Source organism: Ambystoma mexicanum, chromosome 9, assembly GCF_040938575.1.
Source record: "Ambystoma mexicanum isolate Mex_15411 chromosome 9, UKY_AmexF1_1, whole genome shotgun sequence".
NCBI lineage: Eukaryota > Metazoa > Chordata > Amphibia > Caudata > Ambystomatidae > Ambystoma > Ambystoma mexicanum.
Window position 1 is genome coordinate 389,564,117 of NC_090931.1, and position 17,377 is coordinate 389,581,493.

Consider the following 17,377-nt stretch of genomic DNA (forward strand, 5'->3'; position numbering starts at 1 on the left):
TGCTTCACGGATTAAATTCAAATCCCTCTGTATCATACACAAGGCTGTCTGGGGCCGGGTACCACACTATCTGCAACTCTCTCTTACTAAATAGTCCCCCCTCCAAACCCCTACACTCCTCTGGCACCAACTCTTTCTGTGTAAAGTGTTTCGCTAAACATATGGCAGGTGGTTGATCGCTTTACCCTGCTGGCTCCCTTCTTTGGAGCAGCCTCCCCATCCCTCTTCGTCTTAAGCAGGACATCCTTAAATTCCTGAAGCTCCTCAAGACTTTCCTCTTTACCTCTCCCCCCCTCCCTCACTCTCCTCTGCTAATCACACAGTTGCTTGTTTGGTGTGCAGGGCCCTTATAAATCCTCTGGGTCCTGCCCTCCCTCACCAAATTGTCCCCAGCTTCTTAACTCGGCACTTGCCTCGGCTCACCCTCTTCCATGGTGGCTCGCACTTACCCTGCATTGCACTTTACCTGTTGCTCACCCATGAGTACCACAGCACCTATCCCATTCCCCCTCTCTTCTGCACTTGCGCGTTCTGAACAATCACAAGGCATAGTAGCTACGCCTCCCCACCCACTGTATTTAATATTTCTTTATGCAATTAATTGTATTAATTGTTTAATTGTTTCACATCCCATTGTTCCCTCCCTTTTTTTACCCTGTGGGCGCTTTGAAACAGTATTTACTTCCTGTATAAGCGCCTAACAGGCAAACAATAAATAAATAAAATAACACAATATAAATCAAACATGATAAATGGTAATATGTGGCTAGACTAGAATTTTTGTGCATCCAGTCTAGCCTTTGCATACTGTGGCCTGACATTTTGTACGCTGTCATCTTTGATAAAGCAAACATGATAACTGTTATTACATGTCTAGAGTTGCCTACATTGCTGCAGCCTATTTGGAGATGCTTTCCTATTATGGCATGGCATTTTTAATGGCAAAGCCAACAGGAGTGTGATCTTAGTGGGGGTAGTGGCATATATTTGTAGAGCCAGCTTGAACATGTTTTCCTATGCTATTATCAATGACACCGTGCACAAAGCAAACATGAGTATGCTCTGATATGAAAGTGGCAACATATATTGGTGCAGGCAGCATGGTAATGTAAGGGCACAGTCAGCATGAAGATGTTTTTTACTGGCATTTATTGTGGAGAAAGGCATCATGAAATGCTCCCCCCTCCACCCACACACACACAACCACTTCCAGCCGGCAAGCCCTTGGATGGTTCGGCCTCGGCTGCCTTGCTCGGTCCTTTTGCATATTTGTGGCAAATACTTACACGGCCCCACCAATTAAATAATTCAACAGTCACTATTGCATTCACTCTGATTACAACACAAAGTACTCACATACATTGCTCCTTGATACACTTGCGCAATCAGCATTCATTCACTCATACATTCCCCGTTCATACACTCACACAATCATCAGCATTTCTTTTACTCATTTACTTGCACATTCAGCAACCCTTGCATTCATTCAATTGCACATTCAAAAACAATACTTACTCACTCACACGTATACACAATCATTCACATACAGACCTTAATTAAAAAATATATATATATGTTTACCTGTGGATCGGCTCCAGGCTCCCGCTCAAATGCTCCGTCTGGAAGGCCCTCCCTGCAAACACATCCAGACAAGAAGAAGGAAGATGTGTCAATCGAGCACCTCTCCTTGCTTCCTTCTGCTGGAGAATGATGGTTAGTAGCGCGGACTGGTCGCCTCAGGCCCTACTAATGCACAAGAAGGTGCAAGAGCACCCCCTAGGCATTTTGAGGATACAGTAACCTAGTCAGCTTGATCAGTGAGCTATGCAAGGCTGGGGAAGCAAAAGGCCCCAGCCTTACATGGCTCATTGCCCATGCAGAGCTGAGTTACTGCCCCACAACATATATTTTTTATTTATCAATTGTTTATACAGCGCTTATACACAGGTAAAGTGCTTCAAGGTAGGAAGGGAACAAGGTAATACAGTAATCATTCTTAGGCCTTGAAGATTCCAAATGATCAAAACAGAGAAAGAAAACAAGAATACTAGGCCTGGCGCCATTTATGCTAGTGTAAGTGCATGAAGTGTTATAGTTGCGACCAAGCTCGGGAGGGGGAGACGAGAAACAGTCGGGGGCCAGGGAGGGGGGACAGGACAGACAATTAACTGGTCCTAGAACATTTAGGTAATGCATACATACATACGGAGGTGCAGGGAGGGGAGGAGGGGAACAACAATGAGTCCGTTCCGGCAGGGCCCTGGGTTAAATGAAGAGAGGTTGCCCGGCTTATGGAGCGTAAGTTGAAAGTGCAGTAATGCTGAAAAAAGTGCATCGGCCTGGAGACAAGTGCAAAAGACTGGCGGGGAGCCTGGGAGCTATTAGGCTCTGGATGTGAACCAGTCAGCAAACCCTGAACAGAGTTAGGGAGAGGGGCGAGAGAAAGGAAAGGAGGTTAGGAAGGGATAGGGAGAGAGAAGGAGGAAGGGAAAAGGAAGGTCTTGAGGAGTTTTCGGAACTTAAGGTGTTCCGGTTCAAGACGGAGAGAAGCAGGGAGGCTGTTTCAGAGGGAGGCACCTGCAGAGGATAAAGATCTACCCCCAAAGCTATGTTTGTGGAAGCGGCTCACCCGCAGAGAGTTGGAGGACAACGAGCGGAGGCCTCTAGAGGGAGAGTTTAATATAGGCAAACCCAGAAGTGCTCCCTCAGCTATAGGCTGTAGGTGAGGGAGCGCTCAGGTATTCACTGAGCTCTGAATTGTCTCGTCCATAATGGGGGCGGGTCGGCATCCGGTCACCCGTTATGGAGGAGCTGCTCCTGGGACAGAGTTCCTGGTCTGCTGATGTCCCTCTGCACATTCAGTTTGGGTGGTGAAAGCACTGCATATTACAGATTCCCACTCAGGATTTCTCTAAGACCATTCCTCCAACTGACCGACCACATGTCAGCCAGTTAGATGGTTGGCACAGTAAGTCTCTGAGAATGCAAAATGAATTGATGGTTTCTCGTGTGCCCTTATGGATTCCTTGTATATGGCTTTCAGGTCTAAATTTATTGAATTCCAAATCCTGGCAAAAATATTTCGGACTGATTTCCATACGTTTTTTTTTTTGTAAATGTGTGGATTTTTTTTGCATTAATACTTTCGGCCCTATAGGCCTTTTGTATAAGCATCAAACAAATACGGGTAATAAAAAGCACACAATAGATATTAACATCATTAAAAAGTGTAAGCACATATTTACATAAAATCTTAAAAAAGCCTACTTTAGAGAAAAAGACCAAAACATTTCAGAGTTTTACTAACCAAGATGTACACGATGTGCCACCCTCGAGGCATATTCACATAGACATGATCCCGCAGCCTCCACATACGAGCCTTTCATTAACTAAGAGGGAGCAATATGACCCAAATGCATTCTGAGTTTCCAAGATGCATATAAAAGATTCCCCACAGATTTTGTCACCCTGATAATCTAAGTCACTCTACGAGAAAGCCACTGCCTCATTTGCAGAATGTTTACCTTTAGCTCTGAGTCTTGGTCATAGCTGATTGTTTCTCAGCTTCTTGTACAGAAGAAAAATAAGTAAAAAAGTGAAGACGGTTCTCATCCATTCCCAAACTGCAGCAGCAGCAATAACTGGTATGACTCAATATCCAAGATTTTTTAAAAACAGAGTTAAAGTGCAGTTTACAGCAGACTAATGCAAAGAAACATCTTTCCTGTTTGCTGCTTAACAACTGTATATAAGGTTGCACGCCTACATCGCCCGAGTAGAGATCTAGCCAAGTTAAAGTGCCTAATTTACATGATGCAATCACATGCCCAGCTTTTGCCTGCTCGGCCTCTTTCATGTTAGATCTTACATAACTATAACCTTGGAGCCATTGAGATTTGTATTCAAACAAAGGTTCGACAAACCTAAGGGGCGTAATTCCTCCTGAAGGGATGACAGATGATGTTGGAGATGAAAGGACAATGCAAGACGATTCAAGGGTTCTTATTTTGATTTTTGTATTGGGCCCTAAGGCATCTCTCCCTCTCTCTCGCTCGCTCTCTCTCTCTCTCTCTCCCGCTCTCTCCCTCTCTCTCATCTTGAACAACACATCCTCCCTAACCTAGGCGTCCGTGAATCCCAGGTTATTAGCTACTGAAGCTTGACCCCTGCTATCTAATGTCTTCCTTATTCTGGAGTGGATGTACCTATAGGGTAGTACCTTATCTATCTAGCCTTTCTCCGGGATTTCCTAGCTGTTCCTACTCTAACAGTGGTTAGTGTCCATGATGTTATTGAGTCGTACATTCTAGACACTCCACCCATATAATCAGTTATCTGTCACGTCCATGTACTCACCTCTCCCTTCTCTCTACCTCTGTTTCCTTTTCCCTCTCTCCCTCTCTCTACTCTCCTGTTCCCACGCTCACCCTTCTTCACTCACTCTGCTCTCTGTCTCCCTCTTCTGTCCCTCCGATGTCACTCACTTCTTTTATGCTTTGCCTCCACCCATTGATGTCACTTTGGATGTTCTCTTCACTATCACACTTACCGCAGTACCATTTAAACTCACTACCCAATGTCTCACCAGCTAAAAAAAAGACCCTGCGCATTCCTTCATGCCCTCCTTTCTCTTGCTGGTCACTGACCCTCACCACTACCTCCTCTGACCTCACCCAAACAACCCACAACTTCCTGTTTCCTGTATCTCATTTTGTGGTCCTTCCCCTCTCTAGATTGGCTCTTGGTCCCTATCCAATCTGGCCATGTCTTCTCTGCCCATGGAGGGTTACACACATGCAAAGCATTACGATGGCCTCTTAGGCCCACCCCCTTGCTCTGCTCAGTGCCGCCGCTGCTCGAGAATGGAGGCTGAGTAGTGACACAATTTGTGTAAGGGGCTGGGGTCTGTCCTGACTGCCCCTGAAGTAAGTCCTTATTTGGGCTTGTGGGTTTCCTGGTGGTTTAGGGGGGGCCTGCGTCGGTTCCCACTCTGGGCCGGCTGTGGTTGTTGTCCATTGCGCAGTGTGCAGAGGTGCAGCGTAGCAGCTTTGTCTCCTAACTCTCATGCTATCAGCTTCTGGCCATGCGCATTAGGTTCTCTGACTGTACGCTGATGTTCAGTCCCTTCAGTAAGGCCTTTCCCCCTCCGTCTGGGTCTCTTCTCACCAGGATGTTTGCCGCTGATGTCTCCCTTCTCCATGGGTGTTCTTCCACCCTTAAAAGGAGTCATCATCTAAGGAGAAGTGTGATGCACATAAATACTGCTTGCATGCAACTTGGCACATGAGGTGGGAAAAAGTTTAGGGGCCTTCTTTGTTACTACCGCCGCCCTTTTGGATATGATGTACATGGGGTTCTCCCCAAAAGGGTCTCCACCACACGGCGGTGAGGGGTCTGTATCCCCTCCTGACAAGGAAAAAGAAGAGTCAGATGTTCTTTCCATGCTATGTCAATTGGACTGATATCAATGTCAAAAGTATCTCCGCTGCAAATATTGCCAGTGAATTTGAGGCCCTTTCCAGTACGAAATCATAATATACATCACAGGTCAATGCAGCATTTGGAAAGCTTTTCTGGAAGAGCAAAAGATGCTCCCAGAAAGATCTTTCGTTTGACTGAGAAATTCAGTATGCTTGTCAAGGCCCCACAGTTCGGCACCATAGGTCACTGGACGTCCTATTGTAGGCAGCGGAATCCTGTCAGTTTGGGGCTAGATGATGTTAGCCTGCTCCATCACCATTTTTATAGTTGTCCTTTCAATGGGCTCAGCCTTTTTACAGCATAAGTTATGTGAGGTGTCCAACTGGTATAATCCAACATGTTTACTCCCAAATAAGACTATTTATTATCCTGTTCTAATGAAACCCTATATAAAAAGTGTCCTTGCTCTTTTATATAGCCTGTGATTACCAAAAAACATGTTTTTATTCATACTTATTTCAAGAGTATTATGACTACACTACTGACCTACCTCTACCACTTTAGCCTGCAGCCAATCAGGATGCTTGGAACACGGGCTCACCCTCATAGTATAAGCCCGCATTCTGAGCAACCTCGGTGCTGCTAAAGACCTTTCCATCATTTTCCCTGCCACGCCATCCCTGTTCCTTCCCCATCCCACCCGTACCCTCACTCTGACTTACCTGAAGAGGTTGCGGCGCTGCTCCTCTCAAGTCCGACAGATGCTATGGTCGGAAGAGTGGCTGTGATTGCAGCCTCGCTTCCATTTGCCTGGCGGCCATGTTAGATTAGTATTTCTTTAATAGAACAGGTCGCGCGCTAGCTGCGACCTGTTAATTCAAAGAAATAAATGCCTATTAGCACCCCGCGACAGCTGCTAATAGCCATAATGATGAGTTACACGTTGCGTAGTGGTTGTTAACCTCCCGGGGCCCTCGTCATCATGGCTATACTTTTATAACTTTTTTTTTAAATACTGCTGGACTGATTTTCACTGGACCAAAAAGGGTTTGAAATTGGACCAACTGTCTTCTCCTTGTAAAATTGAGAGCCAGATTCTCAAAACTTTTTAGGCGCAAGTGTGGCAATGAGCACAATTCAGAAAGGGCGTCTGCGCTTATTCAGGTGCACCTTTCCCCCATTGCGCATTTGCTCAGATAAGTGGGGAATGTCTGCGCATTTACAAACGCCTCCCAAAACCACAAACGGGGTGTACTTTTAAATGTGCAGAAATGAGGGTCATTCACCTGCGCTTTTTGGCAACAGGTGGAGGCGTAAATAATGGCAGGTTCATTTCTGACCCTGTCATGATTTTTTCTTTAAGTGTGACAGCCGTGTTTCAAACCACAGATGTCCCACTCGAAATGCTTATTTGCCTGAATGTTAGCGCATATTGTCCCCACTGTCCAACCCTCCACGTGCAAAGCATAGGTTATATTTGAGAATAAAGGTGAGCCGCGCATTTCAGCAACGAGTGCAAATGAAAAAAGCGCATCCACTGCGCTTTTTTAATTTGTGCTCCTTTTGGAGAATCGCGCCCTCAGTGTTTACGCAACAGGCCTTTAGGACCTTCCAACTGTCTACGCCCCTTTAACTTTGCATCCCCTTAGCCAGTCCGATCCACACATTCTATGAACCAAACTAGGTGGCCGACAAACGTTTCTGGAACAGTTTTGTGAAGTTTGGTCAAGGGGAGACAAAGGTATAATAATCAGTACAAAAAATGCACTCTCTGTGAAAAATGTGATTGAGCCTTAACCTCATAGTCGCTCTGCCGGACTTTATTTATTTATTTGTAATTCTTACACACGCTACTCGCCCATTGGCCTCAAAGCGCACAATTATTTATTTATTTATTTATTCACATTTGTTGAGCGCACAGCAGACCGAAGGCATCGTGGCGCTAGTTACAGTGTAGCTTATACTTAGTTACATGCAATTCATGTCCGTACGGTTACATTGGACGAGATATACTTTTTTACAGATATGAAAGAACAGCAGGAGCACAATGAAAAACGGGGTTAGTTGAATAGGGCAGTTTTGAGCTTTTTTCGGAATGAGAAGAGGGATGCATCAGCTCTGAGGTCAGTAGGTAGGGAATTCCAGAGTTTAGGTGCGAGGAAGGGGAAGCCCATGCCTCCTGCTTTGTTTCTGTTGATGCAAGGCACTGCTAGTTGATTCGTGTATTGTGCTCTTCTTGGTCTCGTGGATTGATCTCTACCTGTCGTGTCAGATAAATAAGAAGGGGCTGTGAGATTGTTGCATTTGTGGGTGGTTGTGAGAATTTTGAAAGAGATACGGGTGCCATTGTAGCACAGCCAGCATTTCTCGTGTCAAACGTTAGCGCTTTTTCATGTCCATTGACATCAGTATTCCATTTGTTTGTGTTGCAGTTGCGCTGAAGGACAGCTTTGAATCCCACACATTCTTCTTCTTGGTGTTTGACCTGTAAGTATGTTCTTTCATTGATCAGTGTTCGCTTGTGTGACCTCAGTGACCCAATTCCTGCTCCCTTCCAGAACATTACCATAGCCACCCTTTAGTGTGCTAAGCATGTATTTGGGGTGGGGAGGGGCATTCACCAGGGATACCTAAAACCTCACCCCTACTTATGCATGCCCTAACCAAGCGTGTTCACCCTGGAATCAAGGCGCAAGCAGTTTGAGGCCGGTATCTGCCAAGGTTCTAAGGCCCAGGGCCCTGGTCCAAATTGTGACATGACTGGTTTCTGGTGTGGCTGGATGCTAAGGTCTATTGATTAGTAGCGAGACCGCATTCTTAAAGCTCAAGACCCACTCCCTAAAGAATTGCACTTGAGATGCACTTTCCCAGGACTGCAAAAAATGCTGTGGTCAATGCAAATAAGTTATGCCTGCATACAGATTGGGGTTAGTCTAAAAACAGTGTTAAAAATAAGATAGAATCTCAGAACATAAGCCAATTCCTGGAGGGGAATGCAGGCAGGTAAGCGTTCGCCTCTGGCATGGAGGCCAGACTGCACTTCGCACGTTTACTTCCGGTGAGGTCAGTCCATCGTCCTTCTGAGGTTGATACATTGAGTACAATTAGACGGGGTAATATTAGCAGCTAATATTAATTGGATGCTGAAAGGATCTGGCATGTAGGACCATACAAATACCTGATAATGTTTTATTATTTCTATCAGTCTGCAGCATAATGTACACCAATCTAGCAGGCGATGGTGCGGTCACCGGTGTGTGTGTGTGTGTTAGGTAATGGTGCGGTCACCTGTGTGTGTGTTAGGCAATGGTGCAGTCACCTGTGTGTGTGTGTGTTAGGCAATGGTGCGGTCACCTGTGTGTGTGTTAGGCAATGGTGCGGTCACCTGTGTGTGTGTGTTAGGCAATGGTGCGGCCACCTGTGTGTGTGTGTTTTGTGTGTGCCACATCATCCCTCTTCCATCTGCTTTTCTCCGTGCCCCTCCTGATTCCCTCCTTTTATTCTCCTCTCTATGCCCCCCATTTCCTATTCTCCTCTCTGTGCTGTGCCCCCATGGGTGGGCTGACCTATAGGGAACTCTGGACATGGTAGGCCTATGCACCCTGGGCCTCTTTTGTGTGGTAACCTATGTTATTTTCAAACGTTCCCGTAGGAAAAGGATTGGGCTTGCTGAAAATGTGTACTATGGGGTCACTTTGAAGATTATTTCCAGGACCTCTTTTTGGTTCCCAGTCCACTCATGTGTGCCCCGCTTCTTTGTGCTGACATCCTACACCCCCTCACTCACGCCTGCATTTCTCCATTCCCTATTTCTCCTGCTCTCTCTCTGGGAACAGCCATGCGGACAGATTTCTAGGAAGTTCCATTGTAAGTATAGGGACATTTAGCGCAGATGCCTTTTCCTGGGTGGGAGCGGGGGCTGGGCCCCTTAGCACCCGCGTACTCAGCGCCCCTGCTTCCGCATGCCTTCCTCTGCGGCCTACTCTGGGATGACTCCTTTTACGCTCCTTTTGTTTATGGTCTGTGCTTCTCCTGTTCTTACCATGCACCACATTGCTCCTCTTTCTCACCAGTGCAATTCACAGTGTGCTGCAATTCACCTCCCACATTCATCTACCCAGTACCTGCCTTATTTTGTGGGCTGCTCGCGTTGCCCCCCCACACCCCGTTTTCTTCTCTACATGCCCTGCGTTTCTCCTTCTCTCCATGTCCCGTACTCTGCACCCATTCCTCATGTTGCCCATCTTTCTCCTCCTCCTCTCTATGCCCTGTGCTGCGGGCAAGGGCTCTGCCCTTTCTCTCTGTGCTCCGTGCTGCGCGTGATCAATGCTTTGTACAGTTTTAGATGTCCTTTGAGTAGCTACGCAGTGCATAGGGGCGGAGATTGCACCAACCTTCTTAGCCATAAATATATGTACATCCACCAGACGATAGCTCTGGCACTCCAATCAAAAGGACAACATCAGCATTTATAATATCATACATTTTTTTTATCCTGGATTAAAAAAGAGTAGACATTGGCATTCAGACACAGGTAATCTGTGCCCCAAATTCTCTGTTATGCTACTGCTGCAACCCATTTCATCCCTAACACAGGAACATCATCTTTGTATTGTTTTGTATTGCATTCGTCATTTAAACAGCGCCTTTTCACAATTTGTATGGCCTCAATGCGCTTTGTGGTTGGAACGCCCGCAGGGACCAAAGTCCATGTATGGGAGATTCTAAGAGTTAACTTTAAGATGATTGTGTGCGTTCTGCCAGGTTAGGGGTTAGGAGGGCTGGCTAGTCTCTCGTAAGCAGCCCGTAGGTCAGGCACGTGGGCGGATGCTGTTGGTTGTTTAGAATAGGATACTAGTGCAGGAGACTCGTTGTGTTCCCAGCTGGGCCAAACGTTGTCGCTGTATACTAATGGCAGAGGTGATGAGGCACGTCAGGGGTTTCAGTGTGTTCCTCTGTGTGGGCTGCTAGACCGGATTTGCACAGCCATAGCTGCATTCAATAATGAATGGATGGCTCGTTGTGCCTGCGGCATGTGTCCACAGATGTAGTGCAGGTTATACATACCTTAAACTCAGATGGAGTTCATCTACGATGTCGCTTTCCTACTCCCAACACGATTGGCTGGTCTCCTTAGATTGAGTGAGAGGGGGGCTCTAGCGGGACGGTGGAGGGATGTACGATCATCTGGGTTGGGGGTGGGTAGTTTGGGTGGGCTTATCACGGGGTGCAACTGTGAGTGCTGCCGGCATCCACAGTGGAAAAGGGAGGGGTAGGTGTTGTCAGGTATTGGGCCAGTGGTTATGTGCGTGGGTCAATCACACCTTGGAGTGCAAGAAGGTTTCAAGAGGAGGAAGGAAAGAAACAGGTTTTGAGGTATTTTCTGAATGCAAGGTTATTGTCAGTGTTGCGGATGTGGAGGGGCAGAGAGTTCAAGATGGTCAGAACTTGGACGGAGAAGGAGGATCCACCCAGTCTGGTGCAGTTGTAATGGGGGACAACTAGGAGGGATGCTGTGCCGGATCTGAGTGTCGTGGAGGGGTGGTAGCGTGTGAGTTTGCCTTGGAGGAATTCTGGGCAGTGGTGTGGATGGCACAGTGAGTGATGCATGTGGCTTTAAAAGTAGTTTGTCGACCATTAGGGAGTCAGTGGAGGGCTGATGTGTTCTCTGGGAGGGAGGCCAATGAGCAGGCGGGCCACAGCGTATTGGATTCTTTGCGGTTTCCTTAGCTGGAATGCCGGACCACCTACATAAAGGCAGTTTACGTACTCTAAGCGGGAAAGGATGATGGAGATGATAGCAGAGAATCTGTGAGGACAGGTGAGGTAAAGGAAGGTACGCTTGAGGATGCATAGATGGAAGATACAGGTCCTCAATACCGACTTGATGTTTTGGGAGAGCGATACATCTGTGTCCAGCGTACATCCCAGGTTTTTCAGAGGTTGGAGGGCCAGGGGGACAGGAGGAGGTGCTTAGAGAGTGAGACCAGGGGATAGGTTGGGGAAGGAGCGTCTTTATAGATGACATATGTTCATATGCCCTATCATTTCTAGATCTTAGAGAGCTCAACAGTGTCAATTGTGCAATTAACTGATTCTCCTTGCCCCGTAACTACCTAAACTCTGTACATTCATTCAACAAAATTATTTAGGGTTGAAAGTTGGGAAAGGTGACGAGTAGTTTTAAAAACTGGTTTGGCTTTGTAGAAGATATAGAAACAAAACACTGGAAAGGATCGGAAACCTCAATCAGATCTATAGAGAATATTAAACTAATTTGTTTAGTCAGGAAAAACAGTCCTAGTACATAAAAAGCATGAGAAAACAGGAGGTATCTGGAGTGATGTGAAAAACCTGCCGGCGTGTGTAGCCAACCACTCAGAGGATTACAAGCTGAAGCTGACTATTTAGCCAGCCAGTAACACAAGTGAAAAGACCAATTTAACAGGAGCCCTGCCCTTTGTGACTGATACATAACAGGGAGCTGTTCCCAACTAGTCTGATATTGGGAGGGGTTATGTTATGGCATGGAAATCAATGGAGGGTTTTGGCACCCCAATTCACCCCTTACTAGCTGCCTAGGTTACTTTGATTGGACAAGACTCTAAAAAGGATCATAAGAAAGGACCTGTGGATGTGGTCACTGCAATGATTACAGCTAGAGGCACAGTTCCAATTAATCAGGAGTAGGGTTGTTGGTAGGGTACATAAATATCCGCAGTATGTATGATGGAGTATGCTGAAAAGGCAAGCCTTGAGCACTTGAAACAGAAAGCTCACTGCAATGATTACAGCTAGCAGTTTCCATTAATCAGGAGTAGGGCTCTCTGTAGAGTACCTAAATTCAGATCCGAAAGCCCCAATGAAATGCAAACTAGTTAGAACAAACACAAATCATCAAAAGTGGTTTAACCCACAGACAACTAGAATAAAGAGGGAAAAGAGAAGAATGGAAAACAGGTGGTTAAAACATCCCTCAGAGGCCTATAAGAATAAGTGGAAGGACATAGAGAAACAATACAAAGAAAAGATTAAAGAGGCAGAGAAAACTTCTTTAATGAACATATCTAAGCAGCCACTAATTCAATGAGTAAACTATTTCAGATCTTAAAATCAATAGAAAAACCTAAGTCCCTGTCGCCTCCCTTTCAACCATCACAAGAAGATTGTGAAAAGGTTCAAGAGGCTTTAAGCAACAAAATTCGGGAGGCAATAAGTGCCACGCAGGTGTCTCTGCATGACCAACCAAACCCCAAAAGAACCCGACACATGCAGAAGGTGACACATGAATTTGACTTCAACCCTGTCACTATAAGGACATGAAAATCTTACTGTCAACTATTAGACAGACAGCGTGTGCAGAGAACATACTGCCACAATGTAGGTATTTGGAAATGAGAAGACCAGCCTTCAACACTTTAGACCTACTGACTTATATTTGCAGAAACAACAAGCTTCTTTAATTCTGGGGGAAATGGGGGACAATGGGCCATTTGCTTTTCTTTCTCAAAAAGGTGAAGATACTGTTCACAAATCATTCTGTTGAGGCTAACAGTGTTTGGGAGTCTTCTCCAGGAGATGAGACTCTATTGCCTTTTATTCTCTGGAAACTGTTTTCCTAATGATCATTCATCATCAATTCCTTAAAGTCTCGTATTGTCTCTCAAGCCTCCCTATTCATTTCTCTGTAGTTCTCCAGAGATTAGGTCTCCAGCTCACACCCTCACTGTTGTTGGTTGTACTCCAGCCTCCTTGGCCCAGCCCCTCCCCTTGTTGGGAAGGCTTCCTGGACAACTGTTAGCACAGTCCTCTGCCTCTCCGTTAATTCAGTCTTCCTCTCATTCACTGGACGCTCACCTTTGTTTCCGGATGACAGACATCTCCAGCTGAGTCTGAAGTGCTGTTAGGGCTGTCAGAAGCAACTCTCTCACGGCTAACTTCTTCTTTGGGGATAAATGTCTTAGTAAGTCTCTATAAACGGGTTATAACAGGATAAGGCAAAACGGGTGCAACCTGGACTACTGTTTCCTTATGGTCGGACGTCAATAGGCCCACTCATAGGCCACCTCCTCCTCAGGCCCCGGGCCCTCCTCCAACTCTTCTCTCTAACTCAAAAACAGAAACCAGAAACCTGTGTCAGTATGAGACTCTTGGAATCTTTCTTGTTCTAGAGCATTATCAATGGTCCAATTGTCTTTCTCTCCCAGGTTGTAGCCTCCCTCCATTATGACCTCATCCCCCAAGGTCTCCCAGGTTGTAGCCTCCCTCCATTATGACCTCATCCCCCAAGGTCTGATTGGCTTCTTGCTAGAGGTCTTGTCCTGGCTCTGATCTTCCTTCCTTTCCACCGCCTTTTCACAAATCCTCCCCCTTAAACCCTTATGATCGGCAAGGGCATGCAATCTGGATAAGTAATCAGCTTGAGCCATTTTCCTGCCCGGCTGATGGATGGTGTGGAAAGAGTATGGTTGTAGCGAGAGAAACCATCTTAAGACACAGGGATTTGTATCCTTATTCCTGGACAGCCAGACCACGGGAGCGTGGTCCGTAACCAGAGTAACTGTTTTTCCCAATAGATAGTACTTTAGAGTTTCTACGGCCCATTTCACTGCCAGGCACTCTTTTTCGATGGTTGCGTAATTCATTTCATGAGGTAAGAGCTTTCTGCTGATGAACAAGACAGGCCTTTCTTCTTCTCCCTTACTCTGGAAGAGTACAGCGCCTAATCCTGAACCAGAGGCATCTGTATGTAGGTAAAAAGGTTTCTCGAAATCCGGACACCATAGAATGGCCTTATCCGATAGGGCACTCAAGGGCCACAAACGCCTCTTCAATTTCTGTATTCCTCCATTCTCTCTTACGTGGTGCATTGGCTTTCAGAAGGTTCGTCAGGGGGGCAGCGATTGTCGAGAAGTGTGGGATGAATCGCCTGTAGTATCCTACGAAGCCCAGAAAGGCTCTGACCAGTCTAGTCGTTACAGGGAACTGTAGCTTACTGATGGCCTCTACTTTCTCTTGTTGAGGACGTATTTCTCCTCGACCGACATAGTAACCAAGGTATTTGGTATATGTGTTGGCCAAATGGGTCTTTTTGGGATTGACATGTAAGCTGGCTTCCTTTAGGGTTTGGAATATCGCCTTTAAATGTTTTAAGTGATCCGGCCAAATTTGACTGTATACCACTATGTCGTCTAGATATGCTCCGATGTATTCTTCATGGCCCTTTATCAAATAGTTAATTAGCCTCAGGAATGTGGCTGGGGCTCCATGTAGTCCGAAGGGTAACACAGTAAACTGGAACAATCCGGCCGGGGATGCGAAAGCCGTTTTCTCGCGGTCAGCATGGAACAGTAGTATCTGCCAATACCACTTTGTCAGGTCAATTGTCGACAGGTACTCCGCTTTGCCCAGCTTCTCTAACAGATCGTCAATTCTGGGCATAGGGTTTGCATCGAATTTCGAAACTTCATTCAACCTTCTAAAATCCATACAGAAGCGAGTGCTCCCATCTGGTTTAGGGACCATTACTAATGGTGAACACCACTCACTGTGAGATGGTTCTATTACCTTCAGGCATAGCATCTCTTCTATTTCTTTATTACCCGCTTGTAGCCTGGCTTCCAGGATCCTATATGGTCTCAGCCTCACCTTTGTACCTGGGGATGTTTGTATGTGGTCACATGTCAATGATGTTCTACCTGGGATTGAAGAAAAAAATCCCTGTGTAATGATTAATTAGGTCACACAGTTCTTTCTTTTGACGTGGGCCAAGGTCTTGGTTGACATTCATGGCTTCTTTTCCTATGTGGTCTTCCGCTGAGGGTAGATATTCTGGAGCTATTTGGTCATGCTCAGTATTAATATCCGAAGTTTCCTTAACGGCATGACCCCCTGGCTTTAGTAGCTGCTTTGATGGGATCTCTTCGTTCTTGAATGTCCCTATTGTGGCCACCGGCTCCTTCCATTCCTTTAAAAGATTAATGTGGTATGTTTGAAGGGGAATTCTATTCCCAGGTTGATGGACTCGGTAGCTAACAGGGCCCAAAACTTCTTTTATCTGGTATGGACCCTTCCAAGATGCTAGCATCTTATTTTCTGTAGTAGGGAGTAACACGAGGACTTGGTCGCCCACCTGGAAGGTACGTAACTTCGTTCTTTGGTTGTAATAACGCTCTTGTTTGACCTGAGCCTGTTGTAGATGTGACTGTGCCACCTCCTGCAATTTCTCCACTCTAGACTTCAGCTGAGCCGCATATTCGGTCAACCACATTTCTGTACTTGGCTGCTCCTCCCAACTCTCCTTTAGGATATCCAGGAGAGTCCTTACTGGTCTGCCGAATAGCAACTCGAAAGGAGCGAAGCCCGTAGATGATTGGGGGTATTTCTCAGCGTCACCAAGATCCATGGTATTAGTCGTTCCCAATTCCTCTCTCCTGGCAGAATGGTTTTCCGCAGCATTTGCTTTATTGTCTGGTTGTATCTTTCGACGAGTCCATCCATCTCGGGATGATATACTGCTGTCCTGATTTTCTTGATACATAGGGTGTCGCATACTTGCTTTAATATACTGGACATAAAGTTAGTGCCACGATCCGTGATTATTTCTTTGGGGATCCCCTCTCTGGCCATGAAAGGAACCAAGACGTTGCATATTTGTTGAGTATTCGCAGAACGCAAGGGAAAGGCCTCTGGGGACCTGGTGGCATAATCTACTATTACTAATAAGTATTTGTGGTCCCGACTTAAAGGGTCCAGAGGTCCGACTATGTCCATCCCTATACGTTGAAAGGGTTCCAATATCAACGGCATGGTTTGGAGGGGTGCCTTTCACATTTTGGGATTGTTCTTCTTTTGGAACTCAGGACAACGCTGGCAAAAGCGTACCACCTGGCCATAAATCCCTGGCCAGTAGAATCTCGCCAAGATCTTCTGAGTGGTCTTCTCTGCCCCGAGGTGTCCCTCTCCCACTTGAAGATGAGCCACTTCTAATACAGTCTGATAGTATTTGCTAGGGACCAGAAGTTGTCGTGTGGTTGCTTTTTCTGTAGATTCTGTAAGGCGATAATATAAGCCGTTCTCTTTCACAAAGCATGGCATGCTTCCAGCTGGTTTGTCGACCACTGAGGCTCTTGAGTGTTTCAGGATTGGGTCTAGCTCTTGTGCCATGCGAAAGCTGTCCCCCTGTTCATCAATCCTCCAATCTATTGCCACAGGACACATATTTTTCTCTATTCAGACCCTTTTTTCTAGTCTCTTGGTAGACTTACTCTTCTTCAACTTAGGCTTTCCGGCGTTTAGGTCTTGGTCATAAAAGGGGGCTTCTTTCAGCCAGTGGTTTTCCAATTTGTGGATAAGGCGGGGAAGATCTGGGACATCAGAGCCAATCAAAAGCGATTCAGGCAACGTTGGCATCACAGCGGCTTTTACAGCCATTTGCTCACCTGCTAACTTTATCTTGATTTTCTTAAGTGGGTATATTTTAACATCCCTGTGAACACATCGAATGGGTATATTTTCATTTGAACTTCTCACCTCTCTTACCAGTTCCGGTTGGACTGCTGTCTGTAGACTTCGAGACTCCAACAAGGCTCTGGTTGGCCGACCTTCCACTTCATCCACACAAACAAATGGATAGGTGGTCTTGTGACTTGGGGTTGAACTGCATGGATCTACCTGCTTTCCCCCAGCTCTTTCAAAATTTCCGATGTCCATTGGCTCTGACTTGATTTTCTTTGGACATAACCTCGCCAAGTGCCCCCATTCTCCATGTTCAAAACACTGGGGGCCCCGCAGCGGGGCGCTTGGGATTCGGGAAGGGAAGGTTGATCCAGGAGTTTCATGGTTAGGTCGGGGTCTTGACAGGTCCCAGTCTGTTCTGCGGAACATCGAATTTGGCCAGCTTGGATTGTTGGCCTGTCTAGAGCCTATGTTATTAGGGACTCTGACAGCCCTAACT

At 46.2% G+C, this 17,377-nt stretch overlaps 1 protein-coding gene across 2 annotated transcripts in view; it reads left to right on the plus strand.

Moving 5' to 3' along the window:
- The window catches only part of PHKG1 (phosphorylase kinase catalytic subunit gamma 1), a 417,011-nt gene that overhangs the window by 199,362 nt on the left and 200,272 nt on the right, over window positions 1–17,377 (plus strand). For both annotated transcript variants that reach the window (XM_069614874.1, XM_069614875.1), the window contains exon 4: window positions 7,854–7,908. In XM_069614874.1, coding sequence (XP_069470975.1) covers window positions 7,854–7,908 — 55 coding nt within the window. The remainder of the gene's footprint in view (window positions 1–7,853; window positions 7,909–17,377) is intronic.